This window comes from Microchirus variegatus (assembly GCF_963457635.1).
Source record: "Microchirus variegatus genome assembly, chromosome: 2".
Taxonomy (NCBI): domain Eukaryota; kingdom Metazoa; phylum Chordata; class Actinopteri; order Pleuronectiformes; family Soleidae; genus Microchirus; species Microchirus variegatus.
Window position 1 is genome coordinate 21,990,442 of NC_139803.1, and position 23,236 is coordinate 22,013,677.

General features: G+C 41.3%; 3 protein-coding genes across 4 annotated transcripts; 2 read left to right on the forward strand and 1 right to left on the reverse strand.

Annotated features, from left to right (window-relative positions):
* Positions 1–3,119: 3,119 nt before the first annotated feature.
* Positions 3,120–5,385, forward strand: LOC310944255 (low density lipoprotein receptor adapter protein 1; the record flags this gene model as incomplete). The annotated part of the gene is made up of 2 exons (XM_083909972.1): positions 3,120–3,717; positions 3,871–5,385. 2 exons carry the CDS (start codon positions 3,120–3,122, stop codon positions 3,948–3,950), a joined length of 678 nt encoding a protein of 225 aa, XP_083766098.1. The 3' UTR covers positions 3,951–5,385.
* Positions 5,386–12,258: 6,873 nt separating this feature from the next.
* On the reverse strand, positions 12,259–18,020 carry man2b2 (mannosidase, alpha, class 2B, member 2; the record flags this gene model as incomplete). Of its 2 annotated transcripts, none has more annotated exons than XM_083910297.1 (19): positions 12,259–12,468; positions 12,566–12,686; positions 12,763–12,875; positions 12,972–13,118; positions 13,290–13,482; positions 13,571–13,681; positions 13,816–14,059; positions 14,129–14,320; positions 14,415–14,692; positions 14,784–14,920; positions 15,028–15,199; positions 15,276–15,466; positions 15,546–15,744; positions 15,859–16,036; positions 16,222–16,337; positions 16,424–16,596; positions 16,685–16,790; positions 16,992–17,138; positions 17,886–18,020. In XM_083910297.1, the coding sequence occupies 19 exons, from the start codon at positions 18,018–18,020 to the stop codon at positions 12,365–12,367; spliced, it is 3,057 nt and encodes a 1,018-aa protein (XP_083766423.1). In that variant the 3' UTR covers positions 12,259–12,364. The 2 variants fall into 2 exon arrangements, with proteins under 2 accessions (XP_083766423.1, XP_083766424.1); XM_083910298.1 differs by having other exon boundaries at positions 16,992–17,135; positions 17,886–17,954.
* Positions 18,021–18,188: 168 nt separating this feature from the next.
* On the forward strand, positions 18,189–20,199 carry smim20 (small integral membrane protein 20). The gene is made up of 3 exons (XM_083904229.1): positions 18,189–18,344; positions 18,910–18,966; positions 19,973–20,199. Exons 1-3 carry the CDS (start codon positions 18,236–18,238, stop codon positions 20,014–20,016), a joined length of 210 nt encoding a protein of 69 aa, XP_083760355.1. The 5' UTR covers positions 18,189–18,235; the 3' UTR covers positions 20,017–20,199.
* Positions 20,200–23,236: the final 3,037 nt, after the last annotated feature.

Consider the following 23,236-nt stretch of genomic DNA (forward strand, 5'->3'; position numbering starts at 1 on the left):
GTCAGGCACACCCACCCAGCCACACACACACACACACACACACATATAAAGGAGCCTACACATATGGAAGCGTTTTAAAGTTTTCCTCTGCCACTGTTCCAAATGCCCGACAAAAACACTTGAAACCGATCTGAGCAGCTGAGCCCAACGATCCCCATTAGACTCGGGTGGTGACGCAATGTGATGGTAATGAGAGGTAGTTGGTTTCACTTGTGTTCACAGTATGGTGCTGGCTGCACACACATGCTGAAATAAAGTCAAGTGAAACTTTCACATGGAAGAGAATGCTGTCACAGGCTCGTAAAAAAAAAAAAAAAGATCTCAACTTATTCACCGCCACAAATCGCATGCATTTTACAGGTTTTCAATGCTTATGTGGTTTGATTTTAATTAATTGCAAAATTACATTATTTAATTGAGTGTTTATTGATCAAATTCATCCATTACAATTATCATATGATCATACCAGTGTCATTGGGTATCACACAAAATGAATTTGGTTTCAAACTAAAATTCACAAGTTATGTAAAATTGTGTTTAACGTTCACTTTAATTTGTAATCGACTTGATCTATTTGTGTTATTTGTTTGCAAACAGTAATTTATGAAAAGTAGCTTCCACTTAAAAAGTCACTTGATTGATTATTGAACAAAAAAAACTATGCATTTTTTTTATTTCTGCTCCAAACAACACAGAAGATTTTTTAAAAAGCAGTCAAATGTACACCCAGAAATGTATAAATATTATAAATAAGGAACCACATGTGTAGAAAATGACGCACATTTGAATGAAACAGTCAAAAAAAACAAGAGGTTATGCTTTTTTTTCTTTATTTCTCTGTGCCTCCGTCAGTGATCAATAGTGTGTCAGTAAATCCCTCCTCTCTTGTAAATCATCACCTCCGTCGTCCTCCTCCTCGTCCTCCTCCTCCTCTTCCTCCTCCTCACTGCTCAGACGCAAATGCTCGTCCACGTGTGTGACGAGCTCGCGCCCACGCTGGTTTTAAATCCTCCTCCCCACGGCCGTGAAGCTTATTCACTCTCGAGTCAGACAGACGCTTTGAGCAGAGGTTCCAGCAGCTCCACATCCACCCCGCTACAGAAAGTGTCTCGCGTGGTCGCAGCGTGTTTACCCCGCGGTTACTTTTCCGTGACACCCGGACAGCGACGTGACTTTTCTTCTTCTTCTTGTGTGTGTGTGTGTGGACGGCGCGAGTGTCTCTCCCTCTTTACCTGCCCGGTGTGTTTGAGAAGATCACCTGAGCTGCACGAGGACGGCATTTTCATGAAAGTGTGCCCAGGTAAGACGCATTTAAATTATTTTAACAGTTTAATCCTTTATTTGACGCCTTTATTCCTCACCATAAATGCTCTGGTAAACGTGTGACAGCATTTGAGTTTTAACCGTAAGTGTGGGGACACTCTGGAACTAGCCGTACAACGTTTAAAAATATGGTATTTTTTAAGTTATCTCGTTTATTTCTGAGATTATGTGGCTAAAATCAGTTGTCATTAATCAGCATCCTTTAGTGGATAATTCGGCAATAATTCCTAGAGCATATACTTAACCATTCCTTAAAAAAGCTTATTATTTTTGATTAATGAATGCTAACTGATTCAAATTGCTTAAGTTCTTAATTAACCTCAAATGTGTTTATTATTTTTTGCTTCATATTTTGATAACAGTTTTGGTCAGGAATTTAAATACTTTACTATGTTCTAAATTTGGACTGTATCAAGTGAAAGGGTCTATTGTACAGTAGCTAATGTCTTACATTGGTTTGGTGTCATCATGGAAAGAAACAACACAAATATTTACTTTAAAAACAGCTGAATATGGAGAACAATTAATCACTTATTAGGTTATTAATAATAATAATAATAATAATAATAATAACAATAATAATAATAATAATAATAATTTAGAGGCAACAATTGATTGCTTCTGTACTAATGTACGTGCATGTCCTGGGGTTTGAATTGGGTGCGAGGTCAACTCCATTCTCTTTGGTGATGTGACATACTCTCAGAAAGCATGCCATTGTTTGCAGGAGAAATATTTAGGAGGTGGGAATGCAAAGCTGCTTCCTGCAGGAGGGGTCCCGCTAACAATGGCCACCGACTTGAAACGGTTGGCGGTCCTCTCTCCAAGTCGCTCCTGAGGAGGGCGGTTAGGATGTTGAAAGAATGGCCAAGAAATGAGAAGGAGGAAAAAATAATGTTTAGCACAATGGAGGAAAATATTTGCCTCTGTGAGGTTGTAGCATTGGAGACAATGGGGCTGGGGGGGGCAGACGTGGTTGCATAATACTTGAGTTAAGGAGGTCACAGAAGTTGCCCAGTAGTTAACAGCAGGTTTGTCACGCATCTAATGTCACAACCACGTGTCTTTTTATTTACCTTGGCTCGTTTCCAGATCATTATTTTGTCTCCTAAGATTCATGTGAGGATAAAAGCCAAACCTGACTGTAAATATTGATTGGATGGTGCCAGCGGTGGCCAACTATTCCACTCTTAATGTTGCTGTGTGTTTTTCCATCCTGCGGTACGCATTGGGCTTGCGACTTGCGTGCGTGTTTGTTTTTGTTTTTTTTATTCTCTTATCAGGGACTTGCCAAAAAAGAATAACAATGAAGAGTGTCTTCATTCCTATGAAATGCCTTAGTGTGTAAACAAAACATTATCAGGATGCAGTTAACGTCACGTTCACGGAGGATCGCACGTTCTAGAGGCCAAGTGTGTAAGAGTCGGTGACCTGTAATCGTGAGACGACAGATTCCAACAAACACAGATCCACCTGTTAGTTTAGCTGTTAGCTCCGCCGAAGTGGAAGCGTCACAGACAACCTTGCATGTCTGTTTGTAAGATATGCAATATAATAATGCCTTCACTGTCCTAAATGTTACTCGGTGGACATGTAAGCATCTGTTACTTTCATTTTAAAATGGATTCACTAACATCAGTGTTTCTCTCATTGCAGATAAAGACAGTGAATGCAGCTCCACTCCATTTAGAAGGAAAGCGTATCATTGGGAGAAGCTCTGTCTGAAGAGGACCGGCTCAACAATAGGCATTCACGCCTCAGCTAAAATTTCCGCCAAAACCAGCCTGAAACGCGCAATGTCTCTCAGCACTTTCCAGCTCGTGCAGACCCTGAAGAACTCTCCGGCCGCGTTCCGTCGGCGATTTCGCCGCGACCGCACAGAGTCTCTGTCCCATGGCGACCCTCTCTTCAAAGTCCACTACCTGGGCACGGAAAAAATCTTCTCCCTCGACCGAGAACAGGCCCAGGACGCGATTAGCCACATGCTGGACGGTATCACTAACGGGAAGAAGCTGAGCAAAGACCACGCCCTGGTGGTGCGCCCGCGATACGTCGAGGTCAAAGAGCTGAGTACGGGGCGGCAGCTCACAAAGACTTACCTTCAGGACATTGCGTACTGCGCCGCGGATCCCAACCGGCCCAACGTCTTCCTGTACATCTGCAAGCATCACGGGAAGCAGCTGCAGTGTCGGGTGTTCTGGTGCAGCCGGGCGGAGCGGGCGCGGGACATGAAGGCGTGTTTGGCTCATTCCTTCCAGCGGGCGCTGAACGACTGGCAGCAGGATGACTCGGCCACGCCGCAGTCTGTCGAGGCAAAGGGAAAACGTGTGGAGGAGTCGTCCAACTCTTCCATCAACACCAAGAGCTCAACCCTGCCTGCAAGTCTGAGTAAAGGTAAGGCGACATATGACTTATGTAATGAACACAAAGTCCTGAAGGTGGCGTAAATGAATAGCCTCAGAGGGTGATCAACGTCCACAAATTATTGTGCTTATAATTAATATTTAAACACCAGCCTAACTGAAATTGGTGTCTTTCTCTTTTCAGTCAGCTGGAAGAAGAGAGGCTCCATGTCTCCCGTGAGGACCATCACCAGACGAGGATCTACGTCTGACAGCTGGAACTGAACGTCCATCCTTAGCTCAGCAAACATGAGAACACATTAATCTAATAACAACCTCAAGGATGACAGCACTGACGTAAGGGAGAAGCCATTTCAAGACCGACAGAGGGACAAGTGGGAAATCAACTGGGTGGTGGGAAAGTCCGTATTTGGACACTTGCCGTTACTGTATGAAACTAGTGTGGAGATGTTGCTATAATCAGTGAGTGTGAGGACTTGAAGGTTTGTGACGCTGCAAAGTGGACTTCTGCACTCGCACGTGTGGAGTGCAGTGTAGCACGAGATGCTGTTGACCGCTTCCTTTGTTTACATGTCAACAGTAATCTGAGGACTTGAGTGGCTGCGAGGCGTTTGAGGACCAGACTGATTGAAGTCTTTTTATGTATGGTTGGCTTGTTTGTCTTTTTAAGAAGTCCATACTTGACGCTAAAGCCACTGAAGGTGTTTGAGCGTTAAACCTATCAATGGTGCTGACTGTCCGCCGAATGAACCACAGGCCAAACTGGAAAAAGACGACGAAGGAGAGTCCTGATGTTTCTGAAGACATTTTTTTAATTTAATTTATGTTTGTGGCAGATTATGACTTTAAAATGTTTTTATTTCTTCTCATTTGGGTGGCCAAAATTATACTTTTAATTTATGCGCTGACAGCTTTAGACCTGATTACATTGCGTCGGGGCCAAGCTACATATAAGAAATGCTGGCATGTCCTTTTGCAAATCTAATGCACACAAATAGTTACTTTCTAAGCACTTTCCATTTTTCTAGCTGTAGAATTTAACACCTGGACACATCAGTTATATTCCAACTCATGAAAATCACAGGTGTTGGGGGGCCGTTTGTGTGCGTACGTGATGTACAGCAGGCCCAGCTCCTGTAATTATAAACAATAGACCTTTACAGAACCTGCTGGGTCAACAAAATCCTCCCCCACCCGCATTTCTGCAACATCCTGCAAAAACAGATCATGACTGTCCTGCAGAGATGCATTATTTACATTCATGAAGGGGAAAAAACACTCTTCCTTGAGTTGTGAGTTTGTATCCGAAACAGTGGAAACACTGTGTTCCTATGTGGAGCCTTCGTGAGGAATGCGTCACCGTGCACCTGCATTCCAATAGAGGGGGAATCTTCTTAAAAGAGACCCAAATTCCTCTCCATGTCCAACCATGACTTTGCATTTGGTGCAGCCTCATTAGCAGATGCTACAATGTGCTTTCAGTTCTTGGCTTGTTCCCATTACCAAAGCCATAAAAGGTGCTCTCACTAGCTTTAAGTCCCATTAAAGTGACAAATCGAGTTACTGGCCTGTGCTCTGTTGCGTAACGTACGTGCGTGATGGTGATGTCTCCAGTTTACAAATGAGAGACCTGAGAATTGGAGGCCAAGGCTACCATACTCCTATTTTATGTTTTCTAAACCAAAACTAAGCTACAAGTGTTGCCATTTTTTTAAAAAAGGGATTATGACGCCTGTGTGTTTTTAACTGTTGGGTTTTTTTTCAGTTAATTTTACTATTATTATTTTTTAATTATTCTTGCTGCATTTTTTTTAACAAATGGCACAGCTTCTTCTCAGAAGAGAGTGTTTTTTAAGTGCCTGCTTAAGATGTATTTTATCAGTGTACTGTTTCGTTGTTGTACATATTGAATTAAATATGTATTTTATGAATATTAAAACTTTTTATACAAGATTTGTCTTATTCTCATGCTTTTCAAGATGACAAATATTCAATCCGGATTAACCTGTGCAGCTTTGACCCTGGAAAAAATGTTTCCACAAATAAACACTTGGGTTTAAAATGTCATATTTGGCCTGATGAAAACAGAATTCCTCCATTTGTTTGCATGGAAGGAAGTAATTGAGATTGAAGGGTTGTGGAGGTGATGGTGGGAGAAGGAGATTCACTGAGCTCCAGGTATTTTTAGTCCCTGTCATGCGAGTCAATTCCCAGACTTGCATCTGATCCATGTGACTAAAACCATTTAAACTATGTGGATACAACTCCAGCTGGACAGGACAGCTTTGATCAGTGCACAAAATACAAATTCTGACACGAGTCAACTCGTGAGGGAGAATAGTAATCAACGTGAAACAGAATTCAACTACTGACAGTCCATGTGGTGGAATTCCGGTTAATAAAAGCACAGTGGGGATCTCAGCTTTACGGTCACTCTTCCCCAAATGAGTCCCGAACCTCTGCACCGCCGCTCGGCCTCAACGTCTCTCGGTGTCGCTGCAGCTCCAGCAGGGAGTGAACGTGGAGACGCCTCAGAGGCTTCAACTCCTCGACCACTGAGGGGAGAAAAAACATAAAAATCCCTTACTTTATTTGATCTATTTAAGAAGTTACATTATGCAACAGGAACTGGATCAGTTCTACTCAGGCACCACTGTGTTTTTTACCATAGCCCACAATGGAAAAGACGCACTGTATCTTTGATATAAAAATATATATGAGACACTTGTGGTTAGACATAGACAAAAACCAGGTTAGAACTTTGCCACGGCTCTAAGGGCTTCTACTTGTACACACGTGTTGGCTTTGTTTTCACATAGAACCAGTATTTTGAGACCACAGCAAAACAGGTCCAAGAGTTAAAACACCATCCTTGTTTTTACATATACAACTAATATGTAATTTTGGAAAAATGCTGACGTCAAAGCCCCACCTCTCACCTCTTTGTCTATTTGTTTTTAGGTGTATATCTGTGGCAGTGTTGCCTTCAGGGTCATTTGTTGTGTGTAGGAAGACATTCCTTGAAATGATGGTGTGTTTATATGGAAAACGTTCTGAGAGCCAAAAATAAAAGATCGTTTAGGGGAAAGTTCTGTTCCCATGTGGATAAGGGCCTTTAACCGGAGATGGAAAGTAATGAATTACATTTACTACACGTTACTGTAATTGAGTAGGCTTTCTGATGCTTTATTAAATTTGTAATTCAAGGGTTTGGAACACAGGGGGCGTAAGTGATTAGCAGAATTTTACAGGAGAGCTTAAACAAATGATTATTGATTGTAATTACTTGATTAAAAACAACATATTTGAGTCGATCTATACTTTTATAGAGATTAGACTTCACAGAATCCATATTTTAAAGATTTTTTTTTCCAATTGCCAGATTAGGCTAAATAACCTAGCTACTTGCAGTTTGTACGGTAATTAAACACTAGAAAATACTGATCAAATGATCAGGACAAGCTAACTCGGAGCTAGCTTGCATTAGCTAGCTATTATGTCAGCAGTCATGGGCTTTGAGTTCAAAAGCTTGACTTACTCATTTGGTGCACCAAGCTCAGTGCACGTATGCCTATTTTGCTCTAAACTCAATTGATAGAGCTCAAGACCTTTAAAATGATATATATAACTTATTTTCATCCAAGATGTCACTTAGGCCCCTTGTGCTCCAAACCCTCAAATTTTACTTTTACTCAAATGTGTGTTTTGTTTTTTTGAAGTACTAAAAAACATTGGTTTCTATGTGACTTTGTGCCCATTCAAGAGCATTGATGAGGTCAAACGCTGATGTTGGACGAGAAGGTCTGGTTCACGATCTCTGTTCCAGGTCATCCCAAAGGTGCTCGATGGGGTTCAGGTCAGGTCAGTCAAGTTCTTCCAGACTAAACCATGTCTTTGTAGTGCTTTTGCATTGGGGTATTGTCATATTGGAATAGAAAATGGCTCCTTCCTTAAACTGTTGCCACAAAGTTGGAAAGTGACTCCTTTAGAATCGTCTAGCAACCACCTCAACTTTACATGTATAAAAGTGTAGAGTGAAGGTTGTGTGCCTGAGCATGATCAAGTGTAGCTAAACAGCACCACCTGCTGGCTAATAATGACAAAGAAATAGTTTATTTCCAATCAAGGGATTTGTGATCTATCTGTCAAACCTTTGTTGTAGTGCAGCTCGTCCTGGTTCCCGTACACCACATACATCTCCAGGAAGTTGAGGAGAGCACCTGTGACGAGGAACAGCTCAGGGAGGGGAAGACTATTGATGTAACGCATGTCCAGGGCAAAGGGGTTTGAAGGAGAAGGGATAGTGCACAGGCAAACCAGCTCATTCACAATGTCCCACACTCGAATACCTGCAGATAAAAAAAGGACATAATATCATATTTTTTTTTAATTCTTCTAAATCATCAGCAGAAATTCTGCAGAATATACAGGAGTACGTTTCAAACGCAAAGCATGTGGAGGATTTGTTTTTCCACGATCCTAATCCCAAACTCAAGCCATGACATCTGTGTCTGATTTAGCTCATGGAAAATGGTGTAATTATTGAATCAGCGCAGTGAAACAATAACTTTCTCCTGTTTGGATTCCTCACATTGTTTCCATACCTCGTGTCTGCCAGTCAGAGATGGACTTGAGTTTCATGGGCGTGTCCTTGACCATTGAGTCGGTGCCTCCGATGTTGACCAGGCGCTCGTGGTTGGAGCGTATCCAGGCGTGGGGCCGTCCGTATTTGACGTAGCCGGCCAGTAAAAACAGAGTGCAGTTCACCTCCTGTTCAGTGGAGGTTGTGAGACGGAGTGAGGAATAAATCAGTGTTGACCTTTGAGCTGTTTTTAAGTGCTGTACACAAAAATCACTCACAGGTACTGCGATCTCTCGTTCACTGGGAGATGCAGGCAGGAGATGGTGCTCGCTGCTGGAGCTCTTTCTACAGATTTAGAAAGAGGTCAATGTGAGTCCACAGTCTACGTGCAAATAATTATACACACACCTGCTACTTCTTTAGGTATAACGTATTGAGTTACTGTTTTTCTTTCATTTTGAATCAGTCTGGTCTTCTCTGAAATCTGGCATCAATAAGGCATTTTTCATTGGATATTTTCTCTTTTTTTGGAATAGTGAAAATCCCAGTAAATCAGCAGTTTGTAAAGTTAGCAAAATCCATGTCACGTACAAAGTCCTTTAAATCACCTTTTTTTCCCCTCATTCTGACAACTAAAAGCATTGTTTTATTCAATTTATTTACTTTACCTTTATTTTACCAAGGCAAAGATTTACATGTTTCATTAGGAATTGTCTTTATATGGCATTTAAAAGCAGAGAGGGATGGCAAACATCCAGTTTTAGTGTTTTTTTGTCATAACTTCCAATCATTTGATGCCGCAAATGAAAAGAACAGTTGTCCAAAGCAAGACTTGGAGTGTGTTTATAACTGCCGACAATGGGAGCAATAGCCAGTTAGATCGCTGCCCTGTGATTGGCTGTTTATGTGCGTTAACAAAAAAAGTGAACAGGTGAACCTAATAAAGTGGCTGTGGATTGTATATACTGTTATAAATTTTGCGTGTTAAATTTTAAATTTGAACAGTAGAAAATTTTTTTAAAATAGCATTTGTTAGAGTTTTTGTCTCAACTGGCGTTTTTCCAACTCAACACGGCTCCCTGCAAAAGCACAAGTGAAATTACCGGAATAACCCCACGTTGACTTTGACATGCAACTTCCCAGGTTCCAGAAACCGTTGGAATTTTTCCGATAGCACAAACCGTTGCGTAACCACGCTAATGCAAAGTGAGTCGTCTGCAGTACGCTCGGTGTTAATAATGCTATTATGGTGGTAACTTAAAGGTCCCGTGTGTAAGAAATAGTGACATCTAATGGTGCAACTGCAGATTGCAATAAATTAAATGGAGGAAAACTACGGTGGCCTTCACATACCAGAAATTATATTTACTTTAACACTAACACTTCATAACGTTAAAACAACATTTGCCTATCTCTTCATAATTGTAGATGTGATGCACCAACAAATATCAATCGAGATGCTACTTCCTAACATTGTTAACACATTTACATGCATGTTTTATAAACACACACATATCAGTCACCTGGCGTTCTGTGGCTGCGTGTTCTCTGCGCGTGTTTGCGACAGAGGGTATCGTGGATGCGGAGCTTCACCGGGCAGAGGGGAGCTGCAGCGACTGTCCAGACTGGGCTCGCTGCTGCTCGGGGAGATGTCACTGCTGTTACAGATGCTGCTGGAGGAGCAGCCGGTGGAGGAGGAGGAGGAGGAGGTGGCTCTGGACACCACAAAGCCCGGGGAACGCCAACCCTGCAGGGGAGGTGGCATTTACCGTCAGTCAAAATGCAATTTGGGGGAAACACAAGTAGTATGTGAAGAAAAACACATTTTCAAAGCTATGTATATATATATATATATATATATATATATATATATATATGTATATATATGTATATATATATATATACACATATATATAGTAAAGTGCATATATAAATGTATAAATAAATAAATAGACAGTGTTAAAGTGCAGACTGTATTTAAGGTGCAAGGAGTTATTGTCCATTAGTATTTAAAGCTCTAAATGGTCATGGCCCCTCTTATTTATAACATTTGTTCTTTTACTATTTATGTTTTTCATTTCTCTTTACTTATTAGTATTTTTGCCTCCATTTTTCTCTCACTTCAACACTTACTTTTTTTTTCTCTTCCTCACTTCATCACTTCGCCATTGCTGTTTTTTAACCACATAATAGCAGCCATATGTCGGCTTTCTTTGATTATGTTTTTATCCCGTGGAGCATTTTTGAGTTGCGTTGCCTTGTATGAACGTAAGAGCAGCAGGTTGCACATAATCAGGGAATCGAACCCCCTTCTGTGTGACAGAACTCAGTACACCACTACTTCATGAACTGTAAACGTTGGCTCCGTTCAGGTCATGTGTGTCAGTGTGTCAGTGAACCTGCATTCACCCTGAAAGTGTGGAAGCTGAATGGAACTCAGCCATCATTGATTTGATTATTTAGACCTGGGATCTTTCCAGCTGTCAAAATACGTCAGTTTTTGTTCGAGAAACTGACCAGATCTTCGTTGACGACCGTGAGCAGCAGCTCCTCTTTCCCTCTGAGCCATGGCTGGAAGTATTTAAAACCCTGGAAGAGAATTATTGGATTTAATAGCTTTCCACGCTGTGAATTATAACATAGTTTGTGTGTTTAAACCTGTAAAGATCCAAGCAAGGCCAGGTCGTTCAGGAAGTGCTGCAGCTTCCTCTTCTGCTCCCTCTCCTTTTTCTATTCAAACACACACAGATTTATAAGTAATAATCAGTCATAACCAGATTATGCTCTGTGTGGAATATGCTATTCATAACTAATCATATTTGTATTCAGAACATTACAATTATTGGTATGCATGTACAGTTACAGTACAGAATGTTAAGTAACCCACCCCAACAGGCCCCTCCCAGTCTAGTATCCTAGCAACACAGGCAACACCTCCTCACAGCATCCTGCATCTCTATCCACAACAAAGACTCAACATGGACTGCACATAAATGAAAGGATGTGCAGTGCAGTATGATTTAACACACGCTGGTGTGTTTCATGCACGCTATTGTGAAAACACACACAGAGGATGTAGCACACACACACACACACACACTCACACTGCTGTTGCTGCTGCTGCTGCTACTGTTGCTGCTCATCTTGATCCAAACATCAGACTCTATCTTGTCACTCGCTGGTGATCATGACGAACTAAAACCCTATCATCTGCTGCTGTTTTGATCTGTGGTTCAGAGCTGCGGTCTTTCACTGTTGTCTTCCTGATGATGCTGTTGAAGCCTCCTGGGGTTCAGTTCATGGAAGTGTGAGGACCCCTAGTGGTCTGGGGGTGGTACCTTTTACTGGAAATACAATATCATGGGATTTATTTTCTTCTCTTTCTGTATAAACCAATCATATATCGTTTATGTGGAAAGGTATTAGTGTGTATGTATAACAAATAGTTTTGAAAGAAAGTAAAAAAACAGCATGAATTTTGAGATTAAAAACCAGATTAGGATATTAAAGTCAGATTCTGATATTAATGTCAGAATTCTGAGATTAAAGTCTGATTCTGAGGAAAGAGTCAGAATTCTGAGATTAAAGTCAGAATTTGAGATTTAAGACGAATTCTGAGATTAAAGTTTGATTCTGAGAAAAGAGTCAGAATTCTGAGATTAAAAAATCAGATTCTGATATTAAAGTCAGAATTCTGAGAAATGTATCAGAATTCATGCTGTTTTATTGTATTTTTTTTATCGTATGTGGCACTAATACTCTTCCGTACATTTAGGACATTAAAATCCTAACACCTTTTTAGCAACAAGTAGGAAGCTCATTCTAAGACTTTAGGGGAACAAATTGGCCACCATTTTGTTTTATTTCCGTTTAATCCAGGTCCAAACTTGACTATACTGAGTGAAGACAGACATTTGATTAAGACAAAAATAATCACTTTATTTATCAACTGTGACTCAAAATGGGTGTGTTCGCGTCTCATCAGTGCCTCTTTACTAATCATGTGCAAACAAATAGCAGCAAATAACAGTGCAGCAAAGAATCCAATCTTTAAAAAGCGCAAAAGTGTGAAGATCTTCACAGAAGACGGTTCAGCCTAAAAGTCTTTGGTGTTGAAGTGAATGAAGAAGGTCCTGATCTCTTTGGGTGAGATGGTGACGGTGAAAGCTTCTTCTCCATGACTCCAAATCTCTTTATTCTCTAAAAGAAGGAAATGTGTGGAAAAAAATGCATATTTGTAAAAAAACAAAAACAAATGAAATGCACTGAATGACAGCGACTGAACTCCGTGTCTTACTTGTTGTTTCAGGGTTATCTACAGTCTTCCACTTCCACCTCTGCAGACTGGCAACATCCCAGGTTCCTGTGAGAGAACGCTCCTCCACCACTTTGACTTCACCTATGGCCTGCAGAACTTCCTGCTCACACAGGTGATGCATTTTTACATTAGTTATAAGTTTAAGATATCTTTAATAATGTTATTCATATTCATACCTTTAAGTTTATAGTGACTGGCGTTGAAAGCTCAGGATCTTCTCCCTCCTCAAACAGATGCATGATTCTCAGCAGAACCCGATCAAAGTCTGGTTCTGAGTGCAGATCTTTACCTAAATGAATGTCATACAAACAAAATAAAAAAATCTCACAGAATCGTTCAGTGTACGGACAAACAGACTGTGATTTCCAGTGTTTTTGTATCTGACCTGAGTGAACGTGACTGAGGTGAATGTCATGATTGGAGCTGTAGTTCCATCCGGGGACACTGAGGCTGAGCAGGTGGAGGTTTGGCGGCAGAACCACTGACCGCACAGGGAAACTTCCTTTGGACTCTTTGTCCTGCCAGGGCTTCTCTGAAAGAAAAAACACAATAGTGAGATAATCAAGCAGGGACTAGTATGAGGTTTAGTATGTGGAAAAGTATATAATGTTCTTAAAATAATATTTTTCATAGCTTTACTTGTACTTAAGGCAAGAGCCTTGCCATTTTGTACCGCCATGTCATTATGAAACTGAGCACTCACGAGGTTGGTCTATGGGCATGACGACAGGTCTGTGCTGCAGCTCTACCGCCTCCCTCTGGTAAAGCTTGGAAGTGGTGTTCACGGAGCCCAGCATCATCCACAGCGTGGGTCTCACCACTGAGCTGTCGTTGAGGGTCAGGTTGTATCCGAGGTTCCAGGGCAAGTTGTTCCAAAGTCGCCGATGCAGCATGACCTGTGAGGCGTAAAAACAAAAAAACGGAATGTTTGTGCATGTGCAGACACTAGTGGTTGAGTGTGTGCTTTTCGTAGTGTTTTTATACCTCTAGTTGTCCACTGGCCTGGCTGGACACGCCATGTGCTCTGTGGCTGACCAGCACCAGTCTGCTGAGGTCATCCTCAATGTACGCCGTCCGAACCATGGGGAAGTAGTTCTGCAAAATTCATGTGAACATAAACTCCTTTTGTCAATCAAATTTCTTATTGCGTTAATAGAAAGACATTGGGGTAAAATACAGAATTTAAGTTGTTGTATTACATCCCCTGCAGCCTAAGTCGAAGCACTTACTCTGGCTAAAGTGTTATTAATGAACTTCCTGTATGGCCTCTTCATCATCTGGTAGCCATTGTCATCTGTGAACAGGGTTCTGTTGTTGTTCAGATCCGTGCTGGTCCTGAGGACGACCTCGGTGTTGAGACGAAGGGGCCCCAGCGAATAAGTCTGCTCCAGTCTGTGACAGCGAGGTCTGGTCCCGAAACATTCCGGCACTCGGGTGGTGATGGAGTAAGCGTAGTCTTTATCGCTTTCATCTCTGGAAGACGTTACATTTATTAAATGAAGTGTCACAGTTCACAGGTCTTAAAGAGTTACTGTTACTGACCTGTAGAAGTACTGTCTGATCTCAGATACAATCTTTCCTGGGACAATCTCCATTTCCACAGCCTGGTAGGCGCGTACAGCTGATCCGTTAGCACTAAAGATGTAATTATCAGAGATGGGCCCCACTTTTACGTCTCCATTAGCGTGATACTCCCAGAAATCCTGAGTCACCCTCACTCTCCTTCTCTCCTCACTAGGAAGATAGACAAAGAGGAACAATAGCAACAGTCCTAGTGATTTATTACGATGATGATTTACACTACGAGTGTCCTAGTGAAGAGTCTTACAGATAGGTGATGCTGTGCAGTAGATTTGTGTCCTGATCAAACATCAGCTTATAACATTCACTCAGAACCGGGAGAAGCCTCCTCCCCGTTTTGGCCCAGTCCTGGACGCGGAGTCTCTCAAACAGGACACCTTTAGCACTGTACGTCCGGCCACATCTGGACCTCCCAGAGCAAGACTTGTCCGAGAGCTTAATCAGGTATTTCCTGTGCTGAAGGCCTCCCAGCTCCACCACGACGAAAAGATCATAAGTCACGTTGGACTGCGCTGATCTCTGGATCTGCAACAGAGGAAGAGATTATGGAGTGAAGTGACTACTCAGATATTAGGCAGATTGTCTCCACCATGTCTACATGACTATATAACACTACCTGTGCAGGCACGGGCCGCCCGTCTTCATCAAAAACGACTGCGTTCATAAAGTTTACTGTGACATTGATGAGGGTGGTGATGTTCCACGCTAAAGGGTTGTACACGATGACATGCTGCTCCAGAGTGTGATGAACACCTGACATAACGAGAAAACTCTTTACGCTTGACGCTAATGTCACAATTTGGTTCAAAACATGAATTGAAAGTCTAATATTAGCATGCTTTGAGGAAGCTGTGCGCCACCTTTCCTGTGGTAGCGGCTCGCGAGGACACTGGAGATGTCGAGGTTGTGAGGCAGCAGAATCAGAGCAGCAAAAAGTTCCTCCACTCCCATCATGGCCTGCGTGAGATTCTGCAGGTACATGTCTGCTACCTTGGGAGACTCGGTGCCGGTGATACCGTCATGGTGCTGCACCTGGAATGATTTTGTGGTTCAGAATTTTACGTAAATTAAAAAAAAAAAGGATCTGGAACATTTTTGGACAGCTTACCTCGGAAACAGCCCAGCGAAGTGCTCTCAGTTTGGTCAGGGCCCAGTCTGGAGCTACAGGTCCGTCAGGGAAGCTGATTCTGTACCGGGTGAAGAGCGTCTCGGCTGCGTGCAGCAGCGAACTCGCTTGTCGCGCCACTCCTTTCAAAACATTTCTGGAGGCGTAAAATCCAGTCCAAGCCTGGTACGGTTCTTGGAAAGAAAAACACCTTACATTATTGAATAAGAACAGATGATCCTTCATTGTAGAGTTTAGGAAACAGGTTCTCACCAGTGGAATACGGCAGGAAATCTTCACTCCCGCGTACGTCCCACACAAGATCCGATTGGTAGATGGTTTGGAAGTATTCACTAACAGTGGAATATTGGACCGTCACCCCAAACTCGTTGCTGTTCTGGTTGATGTACTTCATTAAAGGGTCCATGTTGTTGAATTGTACAGAGGAGTTGTAGAACTGTTTGTCACAGCCCTAAAACACAAGGAAGTTACACACTGCCGCTTTAAAAAGTACCTCCCACATTACTTCCTGTGTTTTTAGACTTTTACCTGGAGCCATGTGACAAAAACAACAACTAGAACTCACCCATGGCCAGAGCACATGATTGGTCCTAAACCAGGCTGCCCTCTGCTTAATGTTGTCCACCATGGTCTGGGCGTAGGCGTGTACTGTCTCCTTAGTGACAGGCAGACTCATGTTGGGGTAGACTCCATCTTTAGGAGGGTTTGGGAACAAGGCAACTCCGTTCCAGTAGAAACCAGAGCTGCAGTATAATGATGGTAAATTCAACTCAGTAAGTTATGTATTTCAGTAACCAGCTTAATGCAGCCTTAAAGTATCTGTTACCCATTATCATAATGCATTTTTATTCATTTATACGCTGTCTGTAAGAGCCTCTTGTGCTGGCAGACACAAACACTGACTCAATCAAGTCGAAACATGCTGTACCTGTTTGAGAATGGCAGGTAAGATGGAGTGCAATAACTAAATTGGTCCATGATGTGGGTGAAGATTTGCTGCTTCTCTTTGAGAGAGGGGGAGCCCCTCCATACAAACTGTAGACTCTGTACAAAAAAAGTTTGACACAAACTTGTTCACTACCAAGTCAAGCTAAGATGTTTAATTCCAAAACTGTGGCACCAACTAATACCTGTTTTTTCTGCATGGTGTCTTTCAGGTCGTAGTCTATGCGTGAGATGAGGTGGGCGTTGAATCCTGCAAGGGCAAACAGGACTGGAGTAGTGGCAGAGGCTCCGAAAGGATCCACATGCCAGGAGAACTGAGGCCGTACCCCGAACGTCTCGTAGAGGAAACCATGTCCCTCTGAAACAGCAGGTAGATTATGGTTTACTACTGACAGTCGTCGCCACAACTGCAGGTTTTACAGAGGCAAAGAAATTAGTAGTACAACCTGTCATTTGCAGTATCTCGTCCTCCAGATCAGTTACAGCCTCGTCGTGCATCACCTGGCCCCCGATGATGAACTCAAGTCGACCTTCCTTCACAAGCTGTCGCACCTGAATCGAACCATGACATGTTAATTCTGTACTGAGCACAGTAGACCCCACTGATTTTTAGAGAACAACTCTATTTATAAAAATGGGGCCTAAAATCTTGTTATTCTTACATGCAACACAGACTATCTAGGGACCTTCCTGAATTTGTCCTGCATTTATTTTTATGCCAGTTCAGAGAATCGCTGCCTCACACATCCTTACTTGTCTCTTGTGAGAGTTTGTGGCGACAGTGTCCCACCACAGTCGAAAGAACTCCTGCTCCACAGCGATGAACCTGCGGTCTTTAGCCTTCGACAGCTCCTCAGTCACACTGCTGTACACATTGGCTGCATAGGCATGCATACTCTCCTATGGGAAATGCATATTTAAATGTATATTTATACAAAAATACACACATTTAAGGTACTCGTGGTACTATATACCACGAGTACCACGAGTACACATTTAAGGTACTCGTGGTACCTTAAATGTGGGTAACACTTAAATAAGTGGTACTTTTGTGGGTCCACCGTGAGCTGTAACAACAAATCGATTAATAAAAGACGACTACATCGACTTAAGACTTCAGCTCCTTGACTGTCAATATGTTCTGGTTTCATTCTTCTTCGATGACAGTAAGCTTTGGTTTTGTTTTTTTCATTTTGAGCATTTCTCACCATTTTCTAACCTTTTATGAACCTAACAAGGAGTTCATTAATGGAAATAATAATCAACAGGTTCATCAATGATACAATAATCATTTGTTGGAGCCTCTATTCTCCATATGGGTAATTCAAATTGACACAGCACAACACAAAAGGTTGGAGCAAAATGTAATTACAGATAAATAGGGTTAGGGTGAACCATATTAGGCTATATATACACATATATATTTATATATATGTGTATATATACAATAAATTCAATTTAGGCTAACCCTTCATATAAATGTTTATTATATTATATCTTTATGTTATCTCTTCAGAATTAGACAAAGTGTAAAATACAGTGTATAATACAGTATAAAGTACATGTAGGAGATGAACTACAACTAAATATATAATCAAGGATAATATATAAGAAAAGGGGAAAGAAAAGACAAAGACAGAAACCCACCTGAATAGTGTACACCCAGCCCACATCCATGTGACTGTGAGGAATGACAAATGTCTGAATAGGTTTGTCTTCGCCTGAAACTCCATGTGAATAACAGCAACAACAAACAAACACACTAACCGCTAATAATATCATTTTTTAGCCTCTAAAGCTGAAGAATGACTGGGAGCTTTTAAAAAAAATCCTCTTCCTTGTTATTGTTGTGCTATGGCACGTGATTTTGCTCTCTACGGAAAGCCAGACTGACCATATTGGTTTATTTAAAAAACCGCTGTTGGTGACCTTTCCGCCGGAAACAATTACGCTTAGAGGAGGAAGCGAGAAAGCGTTCACTCTCATGAAACACAAACATGTCGAGAAATGTGACAAGAGCGTTCATTTTCGGGGGTTTTGTGACGGCGGTGGCTGCTGTGTTTTACCCCATTTTCTACCACCCGCTCTTACACAAAGAGGAATACAGTAAGTTTTCCGTTTACTGTTTACACTGTCCAGGCTAATGTCATGTAAATGTCAATGCGTTTGAATGTTGTTTTAGCGTTGTGCTAATCCTATTCGCTGACTAGAAATAAACTAAGCTAGCCGTTGTAGCTAACAGGAAGCGTTTGTAGTTCACTAACCTCCGTGACGTATTTTATTAATTTGAACTGAGTTAATTGTTGTGTTAATGCCCTTGTTGTGTAAAAGTTTGATTACACCGTTTACTATGTGACACAACTATAATTTATATCTGCTCACAGAGGTTTCCCCTTTTCCAAACCATATATGTTGATAAAATGTTTACATAAATGTATACTTTGTTTCGATTTATATTTAAAAGTGTGTGTAAACCTTATATTTTTTTTAATATTACCTGTTTAATGATCAGTTTCTACACTTTCTTTAATAAAATATAGAAATAGTATGCGCAGTGTAGACACAGATGATTCTCAGAATGTGTTAAATTGTTATATTTTATTAAATAAAGACAATTAAAGAAAGGTGGCCAAAAACATTTTCTAATACACATTTGGTGTCTCTTCTTTAGGAGAAGTCCAGAAGAAAAACCGTGCAGGAATCAACCAGGCAGATGTTCAACCTGTGGGTAAGAGCAGAACACTGATTTGAACAGAGGCAGTTTATTAATGGTATATTTATTTATAATGTCTGTACATTTTAAATAGGCAGAATTGTCGGAAAGAACATTACAGATGCATGGTGCTTGCTTTTTTTCTTACTTTTAGTCCAGTTTTGTTATTGATTAGCACCTTTTGGACTTTCTGAATGATATCTGTTGCATGTGTATATCTTGTACATAGTGTACTGGCTCCATGTCTTTGTGCTTTCTTTTTTTTTTCCTTTTTTTCCTTTGGTCTGATGTCATTCTTAAAACCATATGTTGCCAGTTTTACTTACTGAGCAAGTAATCGATTACTAAATGAATCGTCAACTATTTTAATAATAAAAACATTTTGAGGTTTGGGAAACACAATCTAAATGTTTTACATTAATGGACTAGTTTACATTGTCCTTTGCTCTCACCAGCACACACTGTATCTTTGCTATATAGTTTGAAATCTATATTTCTATGATTCTAACTATAAAGTATGTCCTTTTGTTATTTTCTATGCTGCTTCTTACACAATTTTAATGATATCTATTACCCTCCACGATAAAGCATGGGAATACATGAAGAATGTATTTTTATATATTTTTTTGTATATTTTTAATAGGAAGCACAACATGTATGTGGAGGCATTTATGGAGTTTGGCATCAACAGTTGTGTGTGTGAAAGATTATCTCATATTAAAAAAACATTCACAAAAAGTTTCTGCACACCAGCTGTTGCTCCCTAAAAAACATTTTAGTACCCACCAGGTGCAACCCTTCCAAGGAGAAAATCAGCAAAGACACACTGTGCACCTGCACAGAGTCACATGATCAGTATTAGGCCCGAAAATGTCACCCGGTTACTTTATTAGGCATCAACATCTGGTGTGTGTGTACACTATTTGCTCCTTTTATCAATCCTGCCCAACACTCAGAGTTGATTTAACTTCTTACCGTGCAGTATCCCCTCTTTAACTTTATTATTTTCTTACACCTACAGGTGTGAAGATCTGGTCTGATCCATTCAAACCTGCGACCAAATGAAGAGCAATGACAGGCTGAACTTCACTTATTCCAGACACTGATGCTGTTAATGAAGACTGCCTTTTTTTCTTGGTGTGTGTGTGTGTTTCTGTGTGTGGGGGAGAATGATGTCCAGAATGTTTAAATGAACGCTGAATGATTCTTTATTCAATGAATAAAATGTTAAGCTGAAACATGTATCTAAATATGTATTCTTTTTTGCTAAACTGGGTTAAGAGACAGTACAAATAGCCCTAAAAGTTACATTTCAACTATGTTGTTTGTCCACAAGGGGGCACCCCATGCATTGCTGTTGATACAGAAGGCATTGAACTGTGTCAGTTGTTTGTGCATCTGAGTTATTTTGGAAAAACTCCGTATCCAAAAGCCTTGCTGTGGTATGCAGCCTGTAGGAAATTAAAATAAAATACCGTGGTTTGTTTACCCACTCCATTCACAAGAATCTGTTTTGATGTATTATTTTGATTTAGTTGATGCAAGAGTAATAAAAACATCTCAGCAGATGAGGGACACTGTCCAGTAATGTGCAGGATCATCTTCTAAAATGGAAACAGTAGAGACGGAGTTATTCCAGGACACATCACTCCGCATTATCATTTGCCCATCACAAACAAAGGGTTTAACCAAAGTTTTTAAATGGCATGTGACTCTCGCTGTGTTTTGCCCATAGGCTGAAAGGATGGAGCAGATCTTCATGGTCGTCTTGTTCAAACTCCTACTCAATGTGATCCAGACTCCCTTTACGAGTCCACGGCTGCTGTAAAAGCAGAGAATTCCAAAACTACCATTTTTTTCCCTCTGTACTTTTGTGGTTTCCTGACACTGACCAGCATCCCCTTTCAGACTTTGGTCCATCAAAGTCCTTTTGGAGGAAAGATGGATTAAGAAAGGGCCAAAGCATGTGTTTATGGCCCTTCAGAGATGGTGCATTTTTTTAAAGTTGCCCTTAAATCTTTCACGTCCTCTATGTAGCCTGTACTTAAGGACTTTTAGGACCATTTGTGAGGCCCACTGCCAGCAAAACCGACTGTATGGGCCAGCAACGGCCACTCTCCTTCTCAACCCCCCAATCAACAAGCACCATTGTTTATGAGAGGTTGTTATTGTTGGGCCACAGTCAGTTACAAGAGAAAACTCAAGAGCCCGGCTGCGCTGAGGCGTCCAAAGTAAAGAGAGCAAGGGGTGAGGGGGTGGTTAAGGAAAAAACGAAAAGCAGAAATTCCTCTCATTCCCCGCTGGTGTTTTCCAGATTCCTCAAGCGACAGCTCCTCGGCTGCGTGAGTGAAGTAAGCAACCAAAGGGGAAATTGAAGCGACCGGCAAGAGGAAGAGAACCACATTCTTGAGGGGACGCGTCACCTTCACACAGAATAGAAAGACACTCAATCTCTGTTACTTTGCCTGGCAAAGTAAGTTACAGGTTTTGCAGCGAGACCTGCAGCTTTTTATTCATGCCTTTCAGTGAATCGGTGCTTGAATCACTGTGGCACTCCATGTCAGACATACTTTCTTTCGTGTCTGGCTTTTCTGAAGCTGGCGTCCAGCCTGTACCAGGCTTTTATTGCTCTTGCGTTGCCTGCCTGTCTTTATGCAGGCCTTGTCTCATTCAGCTGAATATGTAGACAGACACCCGTCACTATAAAACATTCAGAAGGGTCAGAGTCCAGTGTCGCCTCCGCAGAACTTTTAACTATCCAACCATTAACCAATCACACAAATCTCTGGGCTATTGAAGAGGTTTTTGGAGAGCAGCGGTATGCTTGTTGCTCTGAGCATTTTGTACAGCATGTGTTCAAGAAAAGGCAGATAATTGGCCAAGGGTTTTTCGAGCTAATCACCATGGGAACAGGAGTTGACAGACAGGTCACGGGGTTGGAGAGAGCAGTCGGGAAGGGGCGGGATGGTGTGCAGAACGCGAGCAGATGCCTTGTGCCTTGTCAAGTGTGGAAAAGAGAAACAATTTAACAAAAACAGGAACTTTGGAGAGCGCCAAGAGCCTCTTCATGACACACTCAGTAATGGGAAACAGAAAAGTGTGGTATTAATTTGGATGGAGGGGGGATTTCTTTTTTCTTGTTTATTTGTTAGTACACGGTTAATTATGTGCTGTGTGCACCCCATCAAAGACAAAGGATATCCCGTATTAAGATGCAATAAACTCGTGAGGGTAAAATATACACTCACCGGCCACTTTATTAGGTACACAAGACACTAATTAAGTAGCGAGAGTGGAACCTGGTGTGGTTTTATTTGCCATGCTCCTGTCAGTTCTGGTACCAAGGCATTTTCACCCAGAGAACTGCTGCTCACTGGATATTTTCTCCTTTTTGGATCGTTCTTAGGAAACGCTGTAAAGATGAAAATCCCAGTGGATCAGCAGTTTCTGAAACCATACCACATTTAAAGTCATCTTTACTCATTCCGATGCTTGGTCTGAACGTCCGCAGGTCATTTTGGACACGTCAACGCGCCTAAATGTGTGGAGCTGCTGCCGTGCGATTGGCTGATTAGATGTTTGCTTTAACAAGATTAAGAACAGGTGTTCCTAATACAGCGGCTGATGTGCGTACAAGAAAAAGGAGTTACTCCCAAATGTTTGTGTCTAACCACGGATTAATCTTTTGTCATCCACCCACATAGCAGAACCACAACGAGAACCCAGTTCAAATCCAGGCTTTGCTGTGCTTGTTGCTGCTAATGTAGCCTTTAGGTGTTGGCTGGAGTCTGATAGCTTCACTTTTCATGTTGTGTAACTCATTCAACTCTGTTTTCAGACCTGATCAGTGCTGACTTAAGTGACATCATTCAATTTATTTGATTTTTGAACACCTCTTACTAGAGCCGCCAAGTTAGAGAAACAAATAAAACAAATGGCAGAGAGCAGAGGTCTCAAACTCGTGGCCTGCGGTCCATATGTGGCCCACAACCTCCTCTTTCTAGTAAACACAGCGATAACTGATGTGATATTATATATATATATATATATATATATATATATGTATGTATATGTGTATATGTATATGTGTATATATATACACATTATATTATGTTATATTGTCTTATTTAGGTCGCCACAGCAGATATTCCACAATTTTGATTGGCCAATTTCTTCTGTTATTCTTGTCTATTCTGTTCATTCATTCATTCATTCATTCATTCATTCATTCATTCATTCATTTATTTATTTAGTCTGTTTCTATTATTTATGGATTCATTTCATA

Bases quoted from the DNA above. Each gene is read 5' to 3' on its own strand.
- smim20 (XM_083904229.1), top strand. From the start codon at position 18,236: ATGTCGAGAAATGTGACAAGAGCGTTCATTTTCGGGGGTTTTGTGACG. The intron at 18,345-18,909 runs GTAAGTTTTCCG...TCTCTTCTTTAG, and splicing joins CTTACACAAAGAGGAATACA to GAGAAGTCCAGAAGAAAAAC. The intron at 18,967-19,972 runs GTAAGAGCAGAA...TTACACCTACAG, and splicing joins GGCAGATGTTCAACCTGTGG to GTGTGAAGATCTGGTCTGAT.